Consider the following 25,228-nt stretch of genomic DNA (forward strand, 5'->3'; position numbering starts at 1 on the left):
AATGGAAATTAAAACATCATCTCGGAGGGTAATGATGCACCGCAGTGCCAACCTGCCACTGAAGACCTTGAGCATGGCAGTGGGCACAGTGTGTTTTCTACAACCAACACCACCATCTCCGAAGATGCCCAGAATGGAGGAAATGCTCACACTTGCTGAGTGGAATCGGGAGTGGCTTGTTTTTTGCTTTGTAAACAACAGTTGAGGTTTTCTTCCTGGAATTCCTTTAATGTGAAGAGTGCCCCGCAGACAGCATCGCGGTGAAGCGGTCTGGGAGGAGTGTCCCGCAGACAGCATCAAGGAGGGGGAAAGCTACCAGTATTCTGTGTTCCAGCAGCAGTCACACCTCTTTGGACAGGGTGATCAGATGAGGTCATGGACAAGTGGGTCTCATTACAAGTGAGCTGGATGTAAGGGGCTCGGAGGACAGGTGTGTCAGCCACTGGAATTGTCCAACAGGTTTGAGGTCCTCTCAGTGTTTTTGGAGCAGGGGTTGTATGATGGGTGAGCTAAATGACCAGGATACAAGAGGCCATTCAAACAAGGGCAGCTAAAAGGAACATAGTGGCAGTAGGAGACAGCATAGTCCAGGTGTCTGTGTTGCTGCCCAGTGTCAGAGTTCAGGATATCTGCTCTGGGATGAAGAACTTGCAGTGGGAGGGGAAGGATGTAGGCCTCAATGACAGGGAAAACTAGGGAAAAGGTCCCTGCATTGCCCTTGTGAGGAGCTAGGCACCACTTTATTAAGTAGAGCCTCAAGTGGTATTGCCTCTGGATTATTAGGGTGGCACGGTGGCTCAGTGGTTAGCACAGCTACCTCACAGTGCCAGGGACCCGGGTTCAATCCCATCCTCGAGTGACTGTCTGTGTGGAGTTTGCACGTTCTCCCCATGTCTGCATAGGTTTCCTCTCACAGTCCCAAGATAGAATCATAGAATCCCTATGGTGTGGAAACAGGCCCTTCAGCCCAACAAGTCCACACTGACCCTTGGAGCATCCTACCCAGACCCACCCCCATGACCCACCTAATCTACAGACCTCTGAACACTATGGGTAATTTAGCATGGCCAATCCACCCTAACCTGGACATCTTTGGACTGTGGGAGGAAACCGGAGCACCCGGAGGAAACCCACGCAGATGTGCAGGTTGGGGTGGATTGGCTGTGCTAAATTGCCTGTAGTGTTCAGTGATGTGTGAGCTGGCCATGGGGAATATAGGGTTATAGGGATAGAGCAGGAGGGCTGGATCTGGGTGGGAAGCTCTTCAGAGGGTCAGTGCAGACTCAGTGGGCCAAATGGCCTCTTTCTATACTGTTCGGATTCTATCACATGATCCACATGCAAATCAGCATTGGGTAAAGCGGCTTAGAGACATGGATGCCTGGATTCTGTCTGAAAGCCAGAAGGAGGAGAATTGAGAGATAATGGGAACTGCAGATGCTGGAGATTCCAAGATAATAAAATGTGAGGCTGGATGAACACAGCAGGCCAAGCAGCATCTCAGGAGCACAAAAGCTGACGTTTCGGGCCTAGACCCTTCATCAGAGATGAAGGGTCTAGGCCCGAAACGTCAGCTTTTGTGCTCCTGAGATGCTGCTTGGCCTGCTGTGTTCATCCAGCCTCACATTTTATTATTAAGGAGGAGAATTGAGTTTTGCTTTGTCAGGCATTGACACCAATGGGAGAAAATGGGATCTGTACCAGTCTGCACCTGAATCTCACTAGGGCCAGCGTTCTTGCGGACCGCACAACTAGGAATGTAGAGCAGGTTTTAATCTAAGTAATGGAGGCCAGGGCCCAAATTCAGGGGGTTGTGGTGAATGAGAGTGGAGAAAAGCCAACAGAAGAGGGAATTAAAAATAAACTGACAATAATTAAAAGGGACAGATCTAAGAGCAAAGATGTAGATATGATGAGACGTTAGAAAAAGAATAAAAGGACGAAATTTAAGGCAATGCATTTAAATGCACATAACACTTAAAATAAAACAGATGAACTATTGTATGTCTTGAAATTACTCAGTGCAATCTCCTGGGCTGTAACTGAGACCTGGTTGCAGGATCAGCCAGACTGGAGCCTGAGTATTGAAGGGTATATGACATTTATGAAGAACAGGAAACTAGAAAAGGGTGGAGGAGTTGCTCTGTTTGTTAAACATTATATTAGCATGATAGAGAGGGATGAACTTAATTCAGGAATCCGGGATATAGAAACAAGAGGAATATTGGGCAAGGAGTCACTTGTTAGAGCTGTGTACAGACTCCCTGGTGAGAACCATGTGGTGGAACTAGGTGTCAAGGAAGAAATAATGGGAAGGTATTATAAGGCTACAGCGATTTATTATAGGGGGGTGGGGATGTTAACCGACATGTTGGCTCAAAAAACCATGTCTGGGGAAAATGTAGAGTAGATGAGGAATTCGTTGACTGTTTTCAGGGAAGTTTCTGGCAGGATGTCACAAGTGGTGTGTCACAGGAGTCAGTTCTGGGGCCTCAACATTTGCTAAGTTATATACGTGATTTGGATGAAGAGATTGCAGGTATGGTGGCTAAAATTGCTGATGATATGGAAATAGGTAGGAAAGTGAGCTGTGGAGAGGAGATAAGGAGACTACGAAGGGATGCAGATTGGTTCATTGAGTGGTCAAAGAGCTGGCAAATGGGAGTGAAATGTGAGAAAGTGCACAATTCACAGAAGGTTAGCCTGCAGCTACAACAAGTAATCAGGAAAGCGAGTAGCATGTTATTGTTTATTGCAAGGGGATTTAAAAGCAAAATTGAGACTATGTCTGTAGTACTGTGTACATCGGATGGGGTATTGAGTACAAGAGTTGGCAGGTCATGTTGCAGTTGTATAGAACTTTAACTCGACCACATTTAGAGTACTGTGTACAGTTCTAGTTGCCACATTACCAAAAGGATGTGGATGCTTTGGAGAGGGTGCAGAGGAGGTTCACCAGGATATTGCCTGGTATGGAGGGTGCTAGCTATGAAGAGAGGTTGAGTAGATCAGGATTATTTTCATTAGAAAGACGGAGATTGAGGGGGGACCTGATTGAGGTCTACAAAATCATGAGGGGTATAGACAGGGTGGATAGCAAGAAGCTATTTCCCCGCCCCAGAGTGGGGGACTCAATTACTAGGGGTCACAATTTCAAGGTGAGAGAGGAAAAGTTTAAAGGAGATATGGAAAGTTCTTTATGCAGAGGGTGGTGGGTGCCTGGAACGCGTTGCCAGCGAAGGTGGTAGAGGTGGGTACGATAGTGTCATTTAAGATGTATCTAGACAGATACATGAATGGGCAGGGAGCAGAGGGATACAGATCCTTGGAAAATAGGCGACAGGTTGAGATAGAGGATCTGGATCAGCGCAGGCTTGAAGGGCTGAAGGGCCTGTTCCTGTGCAGTAATTTTCTTTGTTCTTTGTTCTTTGTTCTTTGTTTAACTTTTCAATAAAAACAAAAAGAAGTACTGGTCACTGTACTTACAGAATATGTTAGAAGCAGTTCAGGAAAGATTTACCAGACTAATGTCTGGAATGAGTGGATTGCCCTTATAAGGAAAGGTGACACAGATTGGGCTTGTATCCGCTGGCGTGTAGAATATTCAGAGGTGACTGAATTGAACCACATAAAATCCCGAGGGAACTTGAATGGGTGAACGCTTCCATTTGTGGGAGAATCTAGAACGAGGGGTCAGAGTTTAAAAATAATGGGGGCACCCATTTAAGATGGATTTGGGGAAACAAATTTCTCTCAGAGGGTATCAGAGATAATGGGAACTGCCGATGCTGGAGAATCTGAGATAACAAGGTGTAGAGCTGGATGTACACAGCAGGCCAAGCAGCATCAGAGGAGCAGGAAAGCTGACATTTCGGGCCTGCTGTGTTCATCTACACTTTGTTCTGAGGGTAGTGACTCTTTGGAATTCCCTTCCTCAAAAGGCATCGGATGCAGGATTTTCAATATTTTAGCGGCAGAGGGAGATAGATTTTTTGATTCCCACGGAGATGAGAGACTATCAGGGTTATGCATGAATGTAGGGTTAAAATCTGATCAGCCATTGAATAGCAGAGCAGTTCTGAGTGGCCTACTCTTATTCCTGCTTAGTATGTTCATTGAAAAACAGTTATGTCCTTGGCAGTGACAGCACGGTGGCTTCAAAGGGAGTTGAATGAGCATTTGGGGTTTTGAGGAACGTAATGAACAATGTATGAAGAGGCGCCCAGAAAACGCAATAGAGAATGTGCCACATCCTGTACAGCGTTGGGCCGAAGGGCCTGTTTCCACACTGTAGGGAATCTAATCTAATCTAATCTAAAACACCATGCTTGGAATTTATTGGAATAACGTGATCCCAGCAGCACGGCAGAAAACCAGGGCTAACCCCCTCCTCGGCCATTTGAAGTGGCCCATTTCTTCGGCCCATCCAGCAGCAAATTCGCGAATGAGACCCCACCTCCAGTCAGGTGAGCCCGGGTGAGGAGCTGGGGGTCAGGGCAGAATGAGGTGCTTGAATTTGGAGGGGGTGGGAGGTCAACCACAGAGCTTCTGGTTAAAAATGCCACACCTACCTCATGCCATCACCTCACCAACCAAAGCCCACTGGAAGGCTGCCAAGATTCACCAAGTGGTCTGGCTACATAGCACAAAGGGACTTGGCACTGCCAACCCTCATCCCCCCCCCAACATGCCCCAACTTTTCCTCTCTATTTTATGCCCACGTTGGCCACACCTCCTAGCCTGCCCTATGGGAGACTGGATACAACACGTGGATGTCACATGTTTTTGTTACAGTCATCGCTAAGGTGATGAAGAGGCTGGTCTGGCCCAATTTCCTCATGGGAATTGCCTTACCTTACCTGGAGATTCTCTTTGCCATGGTGCGTTGGACTCAGGGTTGAGAAATCCAGGGAGGCATTCAAACGGGACATTGACGTGGGGACGAGCAGTTAAGGGTGTAGAGGAGCCAGGGGTACTATCACAACTGATGCACTTCACTGCCCCCATTTGGGGCTAAAGCCCACTCTCCAGTAAAAGCCCAGAGGTTAGGAGCTGGTGAAAAGTGGCAGCTAAGGAGTTACTTCCATCAGACCATCATGAGGAAGGGTTCTGCCTCAAAGCCAGGGAGCAGGCATCTGCTGAAGGAAGAGCTAGGATCTGTGGAGCAAGCCAAGCTTCCAGATGGTTGGACCTTCACAACAGTAGGAGGAGCGGCCTTCAATCCTCAACAGCCACTCCATCATGCCCAATTTGTGGCTGATGCCATGCTGACTGTCTGCTCGGTAATGATTGCTGGGAGGCACATTTCTGTGGTCAAGTACCATCTGGGCATAGGAAAAGGCTTGGCATGACATGTATGACAATAGTGTCCTGGAGGGAAGCCTATAATATTTCAGGAGAGATCTGCATTTATTTCTCCTGATGCTTCTTTTCCCAAATGGAAAAGAGGGGAAAGCTTGATACAAGACGCACACTGCCTGGTGCTCGGTCAGATGGATTGAAAGGACCTGTCAGCAGGAATATGTGGTGACTGATGGGTAGAGGTGATCACAACTTCCTCTGACATGTTATAGAGGGCTGTCTGTAAATATGCCTGAAGGGGTTAGTGACAGACCCGTCACAAAGGCATCGATGCTTTGGCTTAGCAGCCCCGTTCCTTTTCTGAATCCGAAGCTTGCTGGATGTTTGGAAATTGGCGAGCAATGGTTGCTGCTGCATGGCGCTACTTAAATGCACACGGCAACCCAGGACACCAAAGCAACAGCAAAACGTAAATGCAAAAAAAAGGAGCAGAGCTTGAACTGCTGCTGGCGCACGGGGCAAGCTTCAAAAGCATTGAACAAACAAATGGCAGCATTTCCCATGAGCTCAGCAGCTGGCCAAATGAGGCCTGTTCGAGCAGGCCCAGATGCGGGTGATCCGATAAGTGAGTCAGAAGGTTAGTGAGAGGATTCTGTCTGAATTCCACAAACTGTTGGCACACAACCAGTAATTCCATCAGTTTGTGCTTTCAAAAAGTCACGTGAGTGTGCACTGCATTTTGTAATGCTGTATTTTGACAGAAGACACCAGTAACTTGCGCAGGTTGTGTGCTTAAATAGGGAGGACAAAGGCATTAGAGTACGGGACATTCTCAAGGGGCTGAACAATGCCAGTGAAATGTAACCCTGCATAGCGTGTGAGGGGGCAGATTTGTCCTTCAGAAAATAGGAACAGTAGGACCCCAGGAAGCTGACAGGATCAGAGGGATTTTGGTTTCATGCCCACAGATCAATGAAGGGAGCAGGGACTGGTAGATAAGGTGGTTAAGAAGGCATATGGAATACCTAGCTTTATTCAAGGCATTGAAACAAGGTGGAAGATTATGATCGAGAATGTACTGTCTGAGATTGTGGGGGGGCGCAGGTTCACTCGAGGGGTCAGGGTGTGGAATGTACTGTCTGAGAGTGTGAGGGGGGCAGGGTCACTCGAGGGGTTAGGGTCTGGGATGTACTGTCTGAGAGTGTGGGGGGGCACAGTTTAACTCGAGGGGTTAGGGTCTGGGATACACTGTCTGAGAGTGTGGGGGGGGCAGGTTCACTCGAGGGGTCAGGGTCTGGGACGTATTGTTTGAGAGTGTGGGGGGGTCAGGGTCACTCGAGGGGTCAGGGTCTGGGACATATTGTTTGAGAGTGTGGGGGGCACAGTTTAACTCGAGGGGTTAGGGTGTGGGATACACTGTCTGAGAGTGTGAGGGGGGCAGGTTCACTCGAGGGGTCAGGGTCTGGGATGTACTGTCTGAGAGTGTGGGGGGGTCAGGGTCACTCGAGGGGTTAGGGTGTGGGATGCACTGTCTGAGGGTGTGGGGGGGGCAGGTTCACTCGAGGGGTCAGGGTCTGGGATGTACTGTCTGAGAGTGTGGGGGGGTCAGGGTCACTCGAGGGGTTAGGGTGTGGGATGCACTGTCTGAGGGTGTGGGGGGGGCAGGTTCACTCGAGGGGTCAGGGTCTGGGATGTACTGTCTGAGAGTGTGGGGGGGTCAGGGTCACTCGAGGGGTCAGGGTCTGGGATACACTGTCTGAGAGGGTGGGGGAGAAAATCAGGAAAGTTACAATCACTGGGGAAGTGGCCCTGAGTAAATTGATGGAGCTGTGAGCTGAGCAGGCCCTGAGGGGTTTCAGCCTCGAGTCTTAAAGAACTGCTTAGTGACAAAGTTGTTGTATTGGTAGTCATTTTGCAAAAGAAAATCTCATCAGATTCGGGGACGATTCCTATCAGATTGGAAGACGGCTAATCTAACTCCTTTAAAGGAGGGAGACAGAAAGGGGGAAAAACAGGCCAGTTAGCTTAACATCTGTCATTGGGTCAGTGTTGGAAGCAATTATTAAAGATGTTACAACATGGCATTTGGATAAGTTCAAGGTAACCAGGCAGAGCCAACTTGGCTTCATGAAGAGGAATTTATGGAATCCCCACAGTGTGGGAGAAGGCCATTTGGCCCATCAAGTCCACGCCAACCTTCAAAAGAGCATCTTACCCAGACCCACCCCCTGTGTTTCCCAAGGCTAACCCACACACCCTTGGACACTACGGCCAATCCACCCTAACCTGCACATCTTTGGATTGTGAGAGGAACCCCACAACAGCCACAGGGAGAATGTGCAAACTTCACACACAGTGCCCAAGGCTGGAGTCAAACCTGGGTCCCTGTTGCTGCAAGGTAGCAGTGCTAAACCCTGAGCCCCCATTATTGTTTTGGCCAATGAGTTGGAATTCTTTGAGGAGGTAATATGTTGTAGATAATGGGGAACCAGTGGATGCATTGTATTTAGACTTCCAGGAGGCATTTGATGATAAAGTGCCACACCAGCGATTATTGAGGAAAATGAGAGCTCATGGTGGAAGGGGTAAGATTTTGGCGTGGATAGAAGATTGGCAGGTTAATGGGATTCAGAGAGTAGGAACAAATGGGTCTTTTTAAGGCGCTGGCAGGATGTCCTTGGTGTGTCACATGGGTTGGTCATAGGTCTTCAACTCTTTACAATTTCTGCAAATGATTTGGATAAAGAGAACAAAGGTATTAAATTAACAAATGATACAAAGATAAGTAGGATAATGAGTTCTGAAGCAGATACAAGGCAGTTACAAAAGAATATAGGAAGGTTAAGTGAGTGGGCAAATATGTAACAAACAGCAGACAAAGTGGGAAAGTGTGAAATCATCCATACTGACAGGAAGGATTTTTTAAAAAAAAGCACTTTATCTAAACGGTGAGAGCAGTGAGAGCAAGACAGATCTGTGTGCCTGGGTTCATCAATCACAGAAGGTTAGTCTGCTTGCACATCAGGAAAGGCCATAGAATGGGCTGGTTTATTGCAAGGAGAATTGGATACAAGAGTAGGGAGATTATGCTTCAGTTTACAGGGCATTTTTGAGACTGCATCTGGAGCACCGTGTACAGTATTAATTGCCTTATTTAAGAAAGGATGAAAAGGCATTGGAGACACTTCAGACCAATACCTTGTTTTAGACTAATACTAGGAATGGGAAGCTTGTCTAATGAGGAAAAATTGGACAGGTTCAGCTTCTATGCATTGGAGTTCAGCAAAGTGAGAGGTGATTTGATCAAAGCATAAACTCCTGACAGGGCTTGTAGAGAAGATATTTCCTGTTGTGAGACTGTAGAATTGGGGTCATTAGTTACCACTAAGGGGTCACTGATTTGAAAGAAAACTGAGACCATTATTTTTCTCTCCGATGTTAATGTTTGGAACTCCTGAAACAGAGATGGAAGCAGTGTCTTTGCATAATTTTAAGGCAGAGACAGATAGATTCCTGTTAATTGATGGGGTGGTCAGTATCTCAATACTATTGCTTCAATTTATCATCGGCAGGGTTGGTTCGCTGGACGTAACTTGGCAGTCTCCCAGGTGAGAACAAAATATCTGCTCTGGGTCGACGACGACTTCATCTTCGCTGCAGATACCAAGCTGGAGAAAATGGTGGACATCCTCGAGAAAACAACACTGGATATAGTGAGCTCAATCCGCTTGCTTGCGTTAAACGATAGCTGTATTACAAAAGATACTGCACTTTGACAGCTTCCAATTTATGTAGAAACATAGAAAATGGGAGCAGGAGTAGGCCATTCACCCCTTTGGGCCTGCTCCCCCTTTCAGTATGATCATGGCTGATCATCTCAGTTCCGTCTTCCTGCTTTCTCCTCTCACACTTTGTTCCCTTTAGCCCTAAGAATCATATCGAACTCCTTGAAAACATTCAATGTTTGGGTTTCAATCACTTTCTGTGACAGAGAATTCCACAGGCTCCCCACTCTCTGGGCGAAGATATTTCTCCTCAGCTCACTCCTAAATAGCCCACCCTGTATCCTTAAACTGTGACTCACCACCCCACCACCGCCCCCCCCCCCCCACCCCTGTTCTGGACGCCTCCAGTCATCAGGAACATCCTTCCTGTATTCATTCTGTCTGATCCTGTTGTAATTTTATGGGTTTCCATGAAATCCCCCCTCATTCTTCTAAACTTTAGTGAATATAATCCTAACCGATCCAGACTCTCATCCAATATCAGTCCTGCCATCCCAGGAATCAGTCTGGTAAACATTTGCTCTACTCCCTCCATTGCCAGAACATCCTTCCTCAGATAAGGAGACCAAAACTGTCCACAGTACTCCAGGTGTGGTCTCACCAAGGCCCCGTACAATCGCAGCAAGCCATCCCTGTTCCTGTACTTGAATCCTCTCACGATGAAGGCCAACATCCCATTTACCTCCTTCACCTCCTGCTGCCCCTGCAGGCTTACTTTCAGTGACTGGTGTAGAAGGACACCCAGGTCTCATTGTACCTCTCCCTTTCCCAATCTATCACCGTTCAGATCAGTCTGCCTTCCTGTTTTTGCTTTTTGCCTGATCGTGTTAGCAGTCTTTTGAGAATTGTACACTCTCAATCCATCACTTGGGGAAGTGTACAGACTAAGAAAACCTGTGTTTTGATTGTCCTTACTCCACTCCATTTCCACTGTGGAGCAGTGCTGATAACAAGGTCCCAAAATCGCCATCTTCCATCAGAATGAAGACTAGGAGAAGTCCATTCAGCCCCTCGAACCTGCACCTGTCATTTGAGACAATCATGGCTGATCTCATCTCAGCCTCAACTACTTCTTTCTGCCCACTCTCCCATCACCCTTCGACCCATTCCTCATCAAAAATCTGTCTTGCTCCTCCTTAAATTTACTCAGTGCCCCACTATCCACCGCACTCTTGGCGGGGGCGAGGTAGGGGCGCAGGGTGGGGGGAGCATGCATGGGGCAGGGGTGGGGCAGGGCCAGGGTGGAGGAGAGGGAGTGATTTCCACAGATTCACGACTCTTTAAGAGCAGTAAATCCTCCTCCTTCCTGTTTTAAATCCAATATTCCTGAGCTCACCACCCCTCACTAATGTCTGGTACAGTTGCAATAACACTTCCCTACTGTTATACTCCATTCCTTTAGATGTTAAAATTCCATGTGCTTCCCTGTTGATCCTGTCTGCTAGTTTCCTGTGATTCATAGACAAGGACACCCAGATCCCTCTGCATCAAAGCACTCTGAAGTTTCTCTCCATTTAGATAATAAATTGCCCTTCTATTCCTCTGACCAAAATGAATAAATTCATACTTATCTACCTTAAACTTGCAGAGTTTTTGGTCTCTTCACCAATGGGAGGCAGGAAGTTAGAATTTGGTGTTTGTAAAATGCTAGCTGCAGGGGAAGCAGTCTGTGGTCCCTTTAAAAATGATGTGCATTTTCGGTGGTTAGAAATTAAAAAAAAAGAATATCTGGGCAGCGGCTTGAAAGTTTGCAAGTGCACAGAATTGAAACATTTGTTGCAAAAGGCTATAGCAGGCCAAGCAGCAGTTTTGATTTTAACTAATCAATTTGAATCAGGCATTTAGATACCAAAAACCAATTAAATTTAAATCTGATGTTTTTTGCAACATAGGACCAATCCTGCTGCAATAAATTGATATGTCATCAAGGGTATAAAAGGAGAGAGCAGTTGGACAAAAATGAGAATTAACTGCCATCTGCTAGAGTTAACATCTCTCAAGAGAGAATCACTAGTTCTCTCAGGCTTCTCAAAGTCTTATAGAAAACACCATCTGAATCAGAGGTGCCAAGTACAGCTGGTTAATATTCCTGATAGAAGAATCGATGGAGAAGGTGTTCTGATGGAACGTTTGAAGGAGATGGCACAGAACATTCTGGAAGACATGTAACCTGGCTGTAATTTTGAGAGACTAAATTCTGCTTTTCTAAGTTAATTTTTATACAAGTGTGACTTGTATTTATTGGAATAGCATATCATTGGAATCTTGCTTTATTTGGAAATCATTAGTAGTTAGGGGTTTATTCAGTTTGTTAATAGTTTAGTTAATTTGCTCACTGTTAGAGTTAAATAAATAAATTGTTACTTGCTGATTGTAATGTGAGTGTTAGGGGTTTATTTTATTTGACCGTTAGAAGATGCTGAAAGGCAGGTTACACCACTTTTCACACTGCTTTTACAGATTATAGGGCAAGGTGCTTCCTCTTTGGATGTTTTGGCTTTAGTTCTAGGTGGTGAGGAGGGTCAACCACCGCTTTGTAACACAGTCGATATTCATTTGTAAACCTCTTCACTGCAACGCAAAACCCCCACAAACTGTTTTCCAACCCATTCCAGGTCGGAGGCTCAGTGCGAGAGGTGACAACCTACTCGGCCACGTTTCTGCACAAACTCAGTGTGGAAGCAGGCAGAGAGGGGGGAGACTGCCTTAAAATTCACCAGGGATACTACCATGCCGTGGAAGGCTTCCCTAACTGCGTCGTCACGGATGCCATCATCAACTTCTTCATGGCCAGAACAGAAAAGATGCAGCAAGTCGGGTTTGATCCACATTTATCGAGGCAGGGACATTTAGGTGAGTGAATGCTGAGTTGCATTTTCTGGCACTCAAAATGAGGCGTTCGCCAACAGCATCGAAACAATTTGTTTTTAAAAGATCACTGAAAACCCCCACAGATTAAGAATGAGCCTGGGCTCGATTTTTGGGCCCAGGCCTCTGAGAGCAGGCTGTCCCCCCGGAATTGAGAATCACAGAATCTCTACAGTGCAGAAACAGACCACTCGACCGATGGGAGAAGGGTGTCATTAAACTGGGAAGAGTGACAAAAAGATTTACAAGGATGTTGCCGGAATTGGAGGGTTATGACCTGTAGTGAGAGGCTGCAAATGCTGGGATTTTTTCCTCTGGAGCCTCGGAGACTGAGAGGGTGAGCTTATAGAGGTTCATCAAATCATGAGGGGCATAGATAGAGTGAATTGACAAGGCCTTTTCCCCAGTGTGGGGGGAGTCCAAAATGAAAGGGTCATAGGTTTAAGGTGAGAGGGGAAAGATTTAAAACGGCCCTGAGGGGCAACTGTTTCACACGGAGCGTGGTGTGTGTATGGAATGAGCTGCCAGAGGAAGTGGTGGAGGCTGGTACAGTTACAGCATTTAAAAGGCATCTGGATGGGTACATGAATAGGAAGGATTTAGATGGACATGGGCCAAATGCTGGCAAATGGGATTAGATCAGTTTAGGAAACCTGGTTGGCCCAGATGAGCTAGGTCGAAGGGTCTGTTTCTGAGAAGAATGGCTCTGTGAGTCTACACTGACTCTCAAGATCCACACAAGAAAGTGGGATGGGGAAGAGAAAGGGAAAGAATGCTGCCCATTTTGTAATAACAAAGTGTGAAGCTGGATGAACACAGCAGGCCAAGCAGCATCTTAGGAGCACAAAAGCTGACGTTTCAGGCCTAGACTCTCTGATGAAGGGTCTAGGCCCGAAATGTCAGGTTTTGTGCTCCTAAGATGCTGCTTGGCCTGCTGCGTTCATCCAGCTCCACACCTTGTTATCTCAGATTCTCCAGCATCTGCAGTTCTCATTATCTCTGCCCATTTTGTAATCTTGAGGTTAAATCCAAAGACACAGGCTGTGTTTTATTTTGTTCTTTTTTTAACATCCAAAAGTGCTCTGGCACAGAGCTGAACCTTTTCCTTCTGCCCCATCAGTAAATTGCAGAATCCCTACAGTGCAAAAGCAGGCCCTTCAGCCTGTTGAGTCCACACTGACCCTCAGAAGAGCACCACCCCCACCCTATCCCTCCATTTCCCATGGCTAACACACCTAACCTATACATCCCTGAAGACTATGGACAATTTAGCATGGCCAATCCACTGAGCCTGCACATCTTTGGACTGTGGGAGAAAACCGGCGCACCCGGAGGAAACCCACACAGACACAGGGAGAATGTGCAAACTCTGGACAGACAGTCACCTAAGGATGGAATCAAACCCAGGTCCCTGACACTGTGAGGCAGCAGTGCTAACCACTGAGTCACCGTGCCACCCCTGGTGAGAGGGAAAAGATTTAACACTGATCTGAGGGGCGACGTTTTTCACACAGAGGGTGGTACGTGTATGGAATAAGCTGCCAGAGGAAGTGGTGGGGGCTGGTACAGTTACAACATTTAAACAACTTGGAAAGGAAAGTTTTACAGGGATAGGAGTCAAAGACTGGCAAATGGAATTGGTTCAGTTTAGGAAATCTGGTCAGCATGGAGGAGTTAGAATGAAGAGCCTGGCTCTGTGTTGTCTGATTGCATGTTCTGAATGGCCTAGATTCAAACCAAGAGAGTGAACAAGTTTGACATGAGCAAACCTCGTTCTGCTTTAGCACCAACCTTGTTGCCCCACCCTCTCTCCCTCCTTCCCTCCCTCCATTTTTTCCACAGTGTGGTAGGGGAGGGAGAGAGGTGGTCAAGATCCGTTACCCAATCGGACAACATGGGTGTCACCCGTGAGCCCATTTCAGACCATCATTTGCCTGACCAGCTGCTTTGTCTCCTTTCTCTATCGCTACAGAATTCTTTGTGGACGGTTTGGGCCTATTGCATGTTGGCTCCTGCAGTGACGTCATGATCGATCATGCCTCGAAAATCACCTTGCCTTGGACCAAGAAAACTCAAAATGAGATACTTTACCAAAAATTGCGTTACATTCAGGCTTCAGAGACAGACAGCAACTTGCAAAACAAACTTTTTTATTTCAAAAACCGATTTAAATGCATTAGGAGCAGCTGAGGTGCTGCCAGTCTGACTGTGTTTTTAAATTCAAATGTCTTGAATACTCAGGTCTGCAACAATAGGTTTACCTCAGTTCTACTTAAGACCTGCACCTCAGATTCTGAAATCAGTCTTTCTTCAAAAATTGTGGAACTCCTCGACTTTACTTAAGATCACCGACAAACTGTTGCTTCGAGATGGATCTTGTCTCCAAACTCTCTCCAAACTGGACCGTGTCCTGCAACTTTGGGCCCTGGATTCCAACTTCTCCGCTTCTGTCAAACATAGTTATCTACAGCAATAATTGGAAAAGCTCAGCAGGTCTGGCCGCAATGTTTTCCACTTTAAATCTGATTTCCCTCCACGGATGCTGCCAGACCTGCTGAGCTCTTCCAGCTATTATTGTTTCTGACTTCCAGCATCTACAATTCTTTCAGTCTTTATTTAAGTAATTATCTCTTACACTTTGAGTGCAATCAAAATGTATTCCTTTCTAGACCTGTGATAGGATGTTTTGTTTTATTACAATGAGTACATTCAAAGAAATTTAAGCAACATGTGAAAACAAACGCTATCTTATTGCACAATCTTGTGATGGCTAGCATGAGGGGACATAGCTTTAAATTGAGGGGTGATACATTATAGGTTCTTTACTCAGAGACTAGTAAGGGCGTGGAATGTCCTGCCTGCAACAGTAGTAGACTCACCAAGTTTAAGGGCATTTAAATGGTCATTGACAATCGATAATAATGGAATAGTGTAGGTTAGATGGGCTTCAGATTGGTTTCACAGGTCGGTGTAACATCGAGGACCAAAAGCCCTGAACTGCATTGTAATGTTCAATGTTCTAAACCTCAGACTATTTTAATAACTAATCCTAGTGGTTTTGTGCTGACACACAGAATTCCTTCAGCTGTGTTTCTTAAGAAAGTTACCAGCCTGATGACAATTTCTCAAGGGCACCAGCTAACAGGATAGCCAGCTGAGTTTTATGCTGACGGGCATAGGGTGGGTCTGGGCAGGATGCCCTTCAGAGGGTCAGTGCAGACTCGATGAAGACCTCTTTCTGCCCTGTACTTAAGGCAGCCATTATGCGCTGTGGTTCAGCTGGCTAGTGCTATTCATCCACACACTGGCAAACAGTGCCAGCTCTCGCAGGCTGCTAGTGCCCATCCCCTCTGCCCTATCAGGCTTGCCAGCAACCGCATTTCCCCACAAACACTCGCAGGTCACCCTCTGTCAAAGTGTCCCTCAATTTTAGTCCCCGATAATGCCCTGACTTCACCTCTTTAAGCCTCCTACTCCCGCCAGCGAAATTCCAACACCTGGTCCCTCGTCACAAAGATTGAAGGAGAAAAGAAATTACTTTTTTTTTCCTCATTCCTCGCTGACCCCTAGGAGGAACAGGAAGTAAAAGCAGCAATTAAAAACAGGAAGTGCTGGTGAAACTCAGCGGTTTCTATCTGTGGATAGAAATTCAGCCTTAAAGTTTCAAGCCCAGTATAAGGAGAAGTGGAAGAGTGATGGGCTATGTGCTGTTAAAAGGGGTGAAAAGAATAGGAGGGCAGGTCAGGGAAAGGCGAAAAGAGATTGGCAATCAAATTTGTCATCAAGCGTAAGACATGGGCAAGATTTTTACACTTAATGGTAGGGCTGTCGAACAGAGAGACCTAGGGGTGCAGGTACATAATTCTTTGAAGTTTGCGTTACATATAGACAGGGCGGTTAAGAAGGCTTTTAGCATGTTTGCCTTTGAGTAGAAGAGTTGGGGCGTCATGTTGACGTTGTACAGGACATTGGTGAGGTCCCTTCTGGAATAGTGTGTCCAGTTGTGGTTGCCCTGTTATTGGAAGGATATTATTATTAAGCTGGAGATGGTTCAGTAGAGATTTACCAGGATGTTGCCGGGAATTGAGTTATAAGGAGAGGCTGGATAGGCTGGGACTTTTTTCACTGGAGTGTTAGAAGTCAAGAGGTGACCTTTTAGAGGTTTATAAAATAATGAGGGGTATAGATAAGGTGAATGGCAGGTTTTTTTGCCTACGATGGGGGACTTCAAGACCAGGGGCACATGTTTAAGGTGAGAGGAGAAAGATTTAGAAAAGACATGAAGGGTAATGTTTTACACATAGAGTGGTTTATGTGTGGAGTGAACTTCCTGAGGAAGTGGTGGATGTACAGTTACAACATTTCAAAGACATTTAGATAAATACATGATTAGGAAAGGTTTGGAGGGATATGGGCCAGGAGCAGGCAGGTGGGACTGGGTTAGTTTGGGATTTTGTTCAGCATGGACTGGTTGGGCCGAAGGGTCTATTTCCATGCTGTGTGACTGTATGACAGAGTAAAGATGAGTTCTGACTGAAAGCAGAAAGGGGCATAAGTATCAAAATGGAAAACAACGTTCTGGGCCTGAAGTTGTTGACCTCAATGTTGAGTCCTGAAAGCTGTAACATGCCTGAGAGAAAGAGGAGGTGCTGGTCATTAAATTTGTGTTGAACTTCATTGGAACACCGTAGTAGGCCAGTTGGAAATGTTAGCCCTGAGATAGCAAGGTGGGCTATGGAAATAACAAACAGTTGGGAGGTCCCGGTCACTCCTACAGACTGAGCGGAGGTGTTCTACAAAATAGTCACCTAGTATCACATTTGTAAAGGAGACAACATTGAGAGCAGCAAATTCCGTAGACTCGACTGAAGGGAGTATAAGTGAATTTCTGCTGTGTTTGGGGCAAGTGTTACACCTTTTGTGATTCTATGGGGAGGTGCTACAGAAGGGGAAGGGAAGGCTTGGGGTGATCAAGGACTGGGTCAGAGTGTTGCAGAGAAAATGGCCCCTACAAAATGGTGAGAGGGAAGGGGAGGCAAAGATGTGTTTGGAAGTGGCAGAAATGGCAGCGGACGACTGTTTGAACAGAGATTGATGGCAGGAAAGTAAGGACGTCTGGGTGAGGGCCAAAGACCAGGAGATGGCTCAGATATTGCTGACGGCGCTGCCCACCGCAGTGGGGGTGGTGCTCCTCAGTCGAGAGGCAAAAAGTGGACATGGCAGAAACACTGGTGAAAGGTGGCATCATTGAAAGAGACACAAACAGAGACGGAGAAACTGGGAAATGGATTTGAGTCCTTTCAGCAAGCAGGCTGTGAAGTAGTGTCAACAAAGTATCTATGGGAGTGAGAGGGTTTATAAAGAATATTAGTAAATGGTAGATACCGATTGGATTAGTTTCTTGCATGGGTTCTTTGCGTCTTCGTACAAACTCAGGTTAGACTCCTTAAAACCAGTTAAATGGTATCTATTATTACAGCGTACATGACAAAGAGAAACATAGAAAATGGGAATAGGAGTGGGCCTCTTGGCCCTTTGGGCCTCCTCCTCCGTTCAGTATGATCATGGCTGATCATCCAACTCAGTCCCCTGTCCCCACTTTCTTCCCTCATACCCTTTCATCCCTTTAACCTTAAGAACTATATTGACTTCCTTGTAAACATTCAATGTTTTGGCCGCAACCACTTTCTGAGGCAGAGAATTTCACAGGCTCCCCCCTCTCTGGGTGAAGACATTTCACCTCTCATTCCGAAACGGCCTACCCCATAACTGTGACCCCTGGGACTGGACTCTTCTGCCCAGGGTCATTGGGACCATCCTTCCCGTGTTTACCTGTTTAGCCCTGTTAGAGTTTTATAGGTTTCTATGAGTTCTCCTCCTCATTCTTCAAAACTGCAGTGAATATAATCCCAACCCATCCAATCTGTCTTCATACTATGGTCCAGGAATCAGTCTGGGGAACCTTTGCTGCAGTTGCTCCATTGCCAGAACATTCTTTCTCAGATATTCTGCAGCACTGTGTGCAGTTCTGGTCGCCCTGTTATAGAAAGGATATTATTAAGCTGGAGAGGGTTCATGGGAGGGTGTTGCTGGAAATGGAGGGTTTGAGTTATAAGGAGAGGCTGGATAAGCTGGAACTTTTGTCGCTGGCGATCAGGAAGTTGAGGAGAGACCTAATTGAGGTTTATAAAACCATGAGGGGTATAGATAAGATGGATGGTAGGTGTCTTTTCCCGAGGGTGGGGTGGGAGGGGGTTTCAAGAATAGGGGGCATATTTTTAAGGTGAGAGGAGAGAGATTTTAAACAAAATACGAGGGGCAAATTTTTTTTACACAGAGTAGCTCGCGTGTGGAATGAGCTTCCGGAGGAAGTGCTGGATGTGGGTACAGTTACAATGTTTAAAAGGCATTTGGATAAGTACATGAACAGGAAAGGTTTGGAGGGTTATGGGCTGCGGGGGGCTAGTTTAGTTTGGGATTAGGGTTGGCATAGGCTGGTTGGACCAAAGAGACTCTTTCCGTGCTGTCTGAATTTACAGTGACCTTCAGAGGCTCAGTTACATATTAAGCCCTTTCACAACACTCCGCTGACCTTTCCAGTGTCCTAAAAATACTCTCTTAATATTAATAGTTGAAATGTTTAACCTAAGTATTTGTCTTAAGAGGGAAAGCAGTTCCACTCCAACTAATTTTTCATCTCTCATCTCTATCCTTCCCAACCCCCTGTTCCACAGCTAAAAGTCATTGTGCACAAGTTCAACAGCTGTCAAGACTTTTCATAAAATCCCTACAGTGTGGAAACAGGCCAAGTGGCCCATCAAGTCCACACCAACCTGCTGAAGAGCATCCCACCAGATCTATCCCCATCCCCTTACCCTATCCCTATAACCCCACAAGTCCCCTGGCTAATCCACTTAGCCTGCACATCTGTGGACAATTTCCCATGGCCAATCCACCCTAACCTGCACATCTTTGGACGTGGGAGGAAACCAGAGGAAACCCACGCAGACACAGGGAGAATGTGCAAACTCCACACAGTCACCCGAGGCTGGAATTGAACATGGGTCCCCGGCACTGTGAGGCAGCAGTGCTAACCAGTGAGCCACCATGGTGCTCCAATTCTTGGTTCTAACTGAGCAGACCACTCTAAACGGTGTAGGATAGCAGGATGGCTGATCTGAAACTGTACTTCCAGCAGCAGAACCTGAAAGACTTGGGGAGGCAATGGCCTAGTGGTATTATGGCTGGGCTGTTAATCCAGAAACCCAGATAATGTTCTGGGGACCCAGGTCCCAATCCCATCACGGCACATGGTAGAATTTGAATTCAATAAATATCTGGAATTAACAATCTAATGATGACTATGAATCCATTGTTAATTGTCAGGAAAAACCAAGGTAAAATAAGAATAAAACAGGAAAGATTGTTCTGTATCGCAAAACCAAGTGGTCATGAATAGAAGCAAAAGTAGAAATTTGCTGGAGAAGCTCAGCAGGTCTGGCAGCATCTGTGGACAGAGAGATAAGAGTTAAGGCTTCAAGTCCAGTGATCTGTCATCAGAAAAGAAAAATAAATGTTGAATTCACATCCATTTTACATCTGTTTTTCTCCTTCACCTCCATAAACTTCCTTTCGCACTGGGCCTCTATAATATCTGCCCTCGTGATCCTCCCCTGCATCTGTCAAAAGTATAAGAGAAGTACTTTTCTGTACTGAGGAAGAGTCATGCTGGTCTCAACAGATTACTGGAAACAGGAGTCTCTGCATATGCAGGAAAGTTCTTCAGCAGTGTTGAAACGGCTAGAGATTGACACAATCAGATGTGAAATTTTCTGATGAAAAGTTTAGGTCCGAAGCATCAGCTTTCCTGCTCCTAAGATACTGCTTGGCCTGCTGTGTCCATCCAGCCCTACACTTTGTTATCTCGTGAAAGTTGACATCCTTGTTCTCTCATTTTGATCCAATCTTCACTTCTGATTGCAAATCATCCAGTGAAAGCAGCCATCACTGAAGAGATCTTGGCTGATTCTTCATGATCCTTGGGGGAATCGTTTGAAGAAGTGAATCACTATTCTTCCTGATGAGCCCCCTCCCACACCATCTCTGTATCCTAAACTTGAACAGACAGCAAAAGAATCTCTGGCTCTCACCATCCTTCTGTAGCAATGGAATAACGAGAGTTCTCAGCACTTCACCAGCCTTTCACTCAGACCCTTTCCACACCAGAGCATATTGTGAAACAGGTAAAATTAAACGACATCCAATTCAGCGAAAGCGATACCCTCTTGCTAGCTGCTCATTTCTCTTCATCCTGACACTGCAGCCACCTGCCTGCTCAGTGTGCTTTCAATCGGGGTTAGCTTGCTTTGCAACTCAGCATAGGTACCAACACCACGGGTTCAATTCCCACACCCAGCTAAGGTTAGCACGAAGGACTCTCCTTCTCAACCTTGTACCGAGGCATGGAGAGCCTCTGCTGAATGAGGGAGTAGGACCATTGTATGATTTTTTTTTTCCTTTATTCATTCACGGGATGAGGGCGTCACTGGCTTGGCCAGTATTTATTGCCCAGAGGGCAGTTCAGAGTCAACCACTCTTGGCTGTGGGCCTGGATTCACATGTAGACCAGACCAGATAAGGATGGCAGTTTCCTTCCCTGAAGGACATTAGTGAACCAGGTGGGTTTCTCCGACAATCAACAATGCATTTTTGAGTAACTTGCTCAGCCATTTCAGAGAACAGTTAAGAGTTAGCTGTATTGGCTAGAGGGGTCTGGAGTCACGTGTAGACCATAGTGGACAAAGATGACAGATTTTTATCCTAGATGCATTTCTCCAACCATTGATGATTGCGACCATGCTGCTGAGTAGCTTTATGTCCCAGATTATGCAGAATGTAAATTTAGATAATTTTTATTTTTTGTTTAGAAACAAGCCACATTCAAACTGTTGAACTCTCCTTTTACTGAGCCCCTGTTAAAGCCAGTTGAAGCTTGAGCTGGGTTCTATGGTAGAAGTAGCCTTTTGTGTTACGGTTATTGCAACCATGATAAGTCCCAACTCCGTTGCTGTTGAAAAATATATTTTAAGGTTGCAAAAATAATGACAGAAAGCAGAGTTTTGGCTTGCAGCGGTTTAGAAGCAGAGGGAGAATGGAATGTTATTTTAATATGCAAAACCCAAAATTGTAATACCCTCGAGGAACAAATAAAATGGTGAAGTCAAGGTAACCATCAGCAGGTATGCAGCCTTGTTATTTAACTTTTCCATGATCTCACTGTGGTCAAGGACAAAATTACAACAGTCATTTTATCCCACAACTAGTCAACATGCTGTGCAACATCTGATTTCAGAATCAAAAGTTCAACAATCACTTTCAAGATTTTAATAAAATGAATATCAGTTTGGGAATAGATTGGGTTCCATCAGGGCCACTCAGCTCCTGACCTCATTACAGACTTGGTTCAAACATGGACAAAAGAGCTGCATTCCAGAGGCGAGGTGAGAGTGACAGCCCTTGACATCAAGGCTGTATTCGACCGAGTGTGGCATCAAGGATTTAGCAAAACTGGGTATCAGGAGGCAAACTCTCCGGTGGTTGAAGTCACACCTCACACACAGGAAGATGGTGTGGTTGTTGGAGGTCAGCCATCTCAGCTCCAGGACATCTCTGGAGGAGTCCCTCAGGGTAGTGTCCTCGGCCCAACCATCTTCAGGTGCTTCATCAATGACCTTCCCTCCATCATAAGGTCAGAAGTGGAGATGGTCGCTGATGATTGCACAATGTTCAGCACCATTTGTGTCTCCTCAGATACTGAAGCAGTCCATGTTCACATTCAACAAGATCTGGGCGATATCCAGGCTTGGTCTGACAAATGGCAAGTAACATTCATGTCACACAAATGCCAGGCTCTGACCATCACCAATAAGAGACAATCTAACCACTGCCCCTAGACTTTCAATGGTGTTACCATCACTGGATCCCCCACAATCAACATCCTGAGGCTTACCATTGACCAGAAACACAACTGGACTCACTACATAAACACAGTGGCTACAAGAGCAGGCCAGAAGCTAGGAATACCGCGGTGAGTAACTCACCTCCTAATTCCCCAAAGCCTGTCCGCCATCTACAGGGCACAAGCCAGGAGTGTGATGGAACACTCCCCACTTGCCTGGATGGGGGCAGCTCCAACAACACTCAAGCAGCTCGACACAATCCAGGACAAAGCAGCTCCCGCTTGATTGGTACCACATCCACTAACATCCCACTCCCTCCACCACCGACACTCAGTAGCAGCAGTGTGTACCATCTACAAGATGCACTGCAGAAACTCACCAAAGATCCTTAGGCAGCACCTTCCAAACCCACGACCACTACCATCCAGAAGGACAAGGGCAGCAGACACATGGGAACACCACCCCCTGCAAGTTCCCCTCCAAGCCACTCACCATCCTGACTTGGAAATATATTGTCATTCCTTCAGTGTCGCTGGGTCAAAATCCTGGAATTCCCTCCTGAAGGGTCAACCCAGAGCACATGGACTGCAGCAGTTCAAGAAGGCAGCTCACCCCCACCTCCTTAAGGGGCAACTAGGGACCGGCAAGAAATCCTGGGCCCAGCCAGTGATGCCCACATCCCCTGAATGAATAAAAGAAAGGTCTTGTTAATGTTACTGACACTGCAGCATTCCTTAAGCAAGCACTAACTGATCTGCTTCCAATGCAAGGTGATTTGGGCAGTTGCTTCAGCAACCAAAAGGCATTCTGGGAAGCCTCAGGCAACTGTTTAATTGTAGACCCCTGTTATTATCCTATTTATATAATCAGTAGGTCAGTTTATGTTTGTGGAGCTGAGCCATCTGACCTAAAACAAATCCAGAATAGGAATTCCTGTGTCTTTCGTTGTTTTTCTAGCTTCACGTAATTGTTACACACAAAACACAAGGAAGACATTCTGTCAGTGTCAGACATAAAGGTTTCCCACACATTCCCTGGAGAAAAGTTCTCCTTTCTGGTTAAGACAACTTTTTCATTTGACAAAGCCTGTTATCGAGGATGTGTCAAACTAAATCTGAAGGAAATCCATCTTTTGATTCAGAATAAACAGTAATAAAGATACATAGTGTAGATTGGTGTGCGCTTCATGTACTGCCCACTGTAAGGAATCTAATCAACGGAACTGGATCCCATGATTTGTGTTTCACGTATTGGCATTGCCAGCAATAATTTTGTGGCGTGTGCGATTGCAACAATAATTTGTCTTTATGCAGTGCCTTTAGCATAGACAATGTCCAATGCACTGAAAGATTTGGCAGCCCCAAATGGCCACTGAACCAATCTCATTGGTTAACATCAATATCATTTCCATGGTAAGGACTGCCCACAAGAAATGATTCCATCAAGATTACCTGTGTGCTATGTGTCTCCCTATGAGGGTTAGCACAGTTGGCCAGTTTGCAGTGCTGAGTGATGCCAACAGCATGGGTTCAATTCCTGCACTGACTAAGGTTACCATGCAGGAGTTTCCTTTTCAACATCTCCCTTCTTCTGAGGCCTAGTGCCCCTCAGGTTAAACCTCCACCAGTCAGCTCCCCTCCCTCCCTCCTTCTAATGAGTTGGATTATGGTGACTTTACCTTTATAAAAGCAGAGCATCCAGACAGACACAGTGAGAACATGCAAGCTCCTTACAGTGGGCATTGAACCCAGGTCCCTGGCATTCTGAGGCAACAGTGCTACCCACTGAGCCACCTACAGCTTCTGCCCTCGTTTGTCGGGTCTTGTTGTAGAGTTGTAGTGCCCCTGCCTTAGGGCCAGAAGATCTAGGTTCAAGCCCCACCTGCCCCAGAGATAACACATCCAAAGAGATTGTTTAGAAATAACTCCAAACCTTGTTGCTAAGGCCGAGGAGACCATTGCACAGCTGTACCCCACACAAGATCCTCCCCTCCCAACCCAAGCTGGTGTGGTATCATCAGAATGGGTGGGGTTTAATGCAGTCTCCAACATTAACCTTTTCAGTACCACTGCCTTATGTGACAATTTCCACACAAAATGCATTGGCTTTAAATAGTCAATGTTATTAAGTGACAAGCAGGGCTCCTCATCTGGCAAAATAAAATTCAAATTAAGATAAGATAAAATGTTTTTGTCAAGTTGTAAGAGGATCACAGCATGCACGAATCGAACATCCAAGAAATCTTGTTTGATGATTCATTGAATTACCATCTTCCACACAAAAATTAACAATTTTAGTCTTATAAAATATGAAACACAAATACGCAGATTGACACAAAATTATTCATTGTTGGCTGTCCCTCAATTCAAGGCTGAGATCTACTCAAGGCCATGTGTTTCGGCCATGGTTTTTTGGTGATTGAGCAGGATGACTCTCAACACACAAATCTTTGAGCATATTTGGCACTACACATACCATGAGGTAGTGGGATCTGATGAACAGGACTTAAAGCCCAAACATACATTCCAGGTGAAGCAACACTTCACCTGTACTTCCCACAATCTAGTCTACTGCATTCTCTGCTCACAATGTGGTCTCCCCTACACTGGGGAAACGAAGCGTAGACTGGGTGACTGCTTCAAAGAACATCTACGTTCTGCTCGCAAAGAAAGACCCTGAGATCCTGTTGCCTGTCACTTTAACACACCACCCTGTTCCCTGGCCAACACCTGTGTCTCTGGCTTGCTGCAGTGTTCCAGTGAAGCTCAATGCAAGCTGGAGGAACAACACCTCATTTTCCACTTGGGGACCCTGCAGCCCTTTGGACTCAATATTGAGTTCAACAATTTTAGGTCCTAAACTCTCCCACATCCTTATCCCAGCCCCCACACACCAGGCCTTGTTACCACACAGCCTGCCATTACACACCCCCTGTTGTTAGTCACTAACAGTCCCCATTAACCACTATTCACCCTTCCAGCCTGATCATTACCCACTCTTTTGTCTGTCCAACTCTCCTTTGGGCTCTATCCCCACCTATTGTTTACTCCTTACCCCTCACCCCCACCCTATGTTCTGCATATAAACTGACATTTTTCTGGCTACCATCAGTTCTGAGGAAAGGTCAATGGACCTGAAACGTTAACTCTGATTTGTCTCCAAAGATGCTGCCAGACCTGCTGAGCTTTTCCAGCAATTTCTGTTTTTGTCTCTGATTTCCAGCGTCTGCAGTTCTTTCAGTTTTTAATTTAGGATTCAATTCCTCTTCTTTCCTTCTCTGTTGCCTCATCAAGAACGTGTTTGCATATGAAGCGT

At 46.0% G+C, this 25,228-nt stretch overlaps 1 protein-coding gene across 2 annotated transcripts in view; it reads left to right on the plus strand.

The window, feature by feature from the left end:
* LOC125448302 (beta-1,4 N-acetylgalactosaminyltransferase 1-like) overlaps window positions 1–21,173 on the plus strand; it is a 117,898-nt gene extending 96,725 nt beyond the window's left edge. For both annotated transcript variants that reach the window (XM_048523534.2, XM_059643347.1), the window contains exons 9-11: window positions 8,874–9,014; window positions 11,702–11,939; window positions 13,927–21,173. In XM_048523534.2, coding sequence (XP_048379491.1) covers window positions 8,874–9,014; window positions 11,702–11,939; window positions 13,927–14,144 — 597 coding nt within the window. In that variant the 3' untranslated portion in view covers window positions 14,145–21,173. The remainder of the gene's footprint in view (window positions 1–8,873; window positions 9,015–11,701; window positions 11,940–13,926) is intronic.
* The last annotated feature ends 4,055 nt before the right edge of the window (window positions 21,174–25,228 follow it).

This window comes from Stegostoma tigrinum, chromosome X (assembly GCF_030684315.1).
Source record: "Stegostoma tigrinum isolate sSteTig4 chromosome X, sSteTig4.hap1, whole genome shotgun sequence".
NCBI classification, from domain to species: domain Eukaryota; kingdom Metazoa; phylum Chordata; class Chondrichthyes; order Orectolobiformes; family Stegostomatidae; genus Stegostoma; species Stegostoma tigrinum.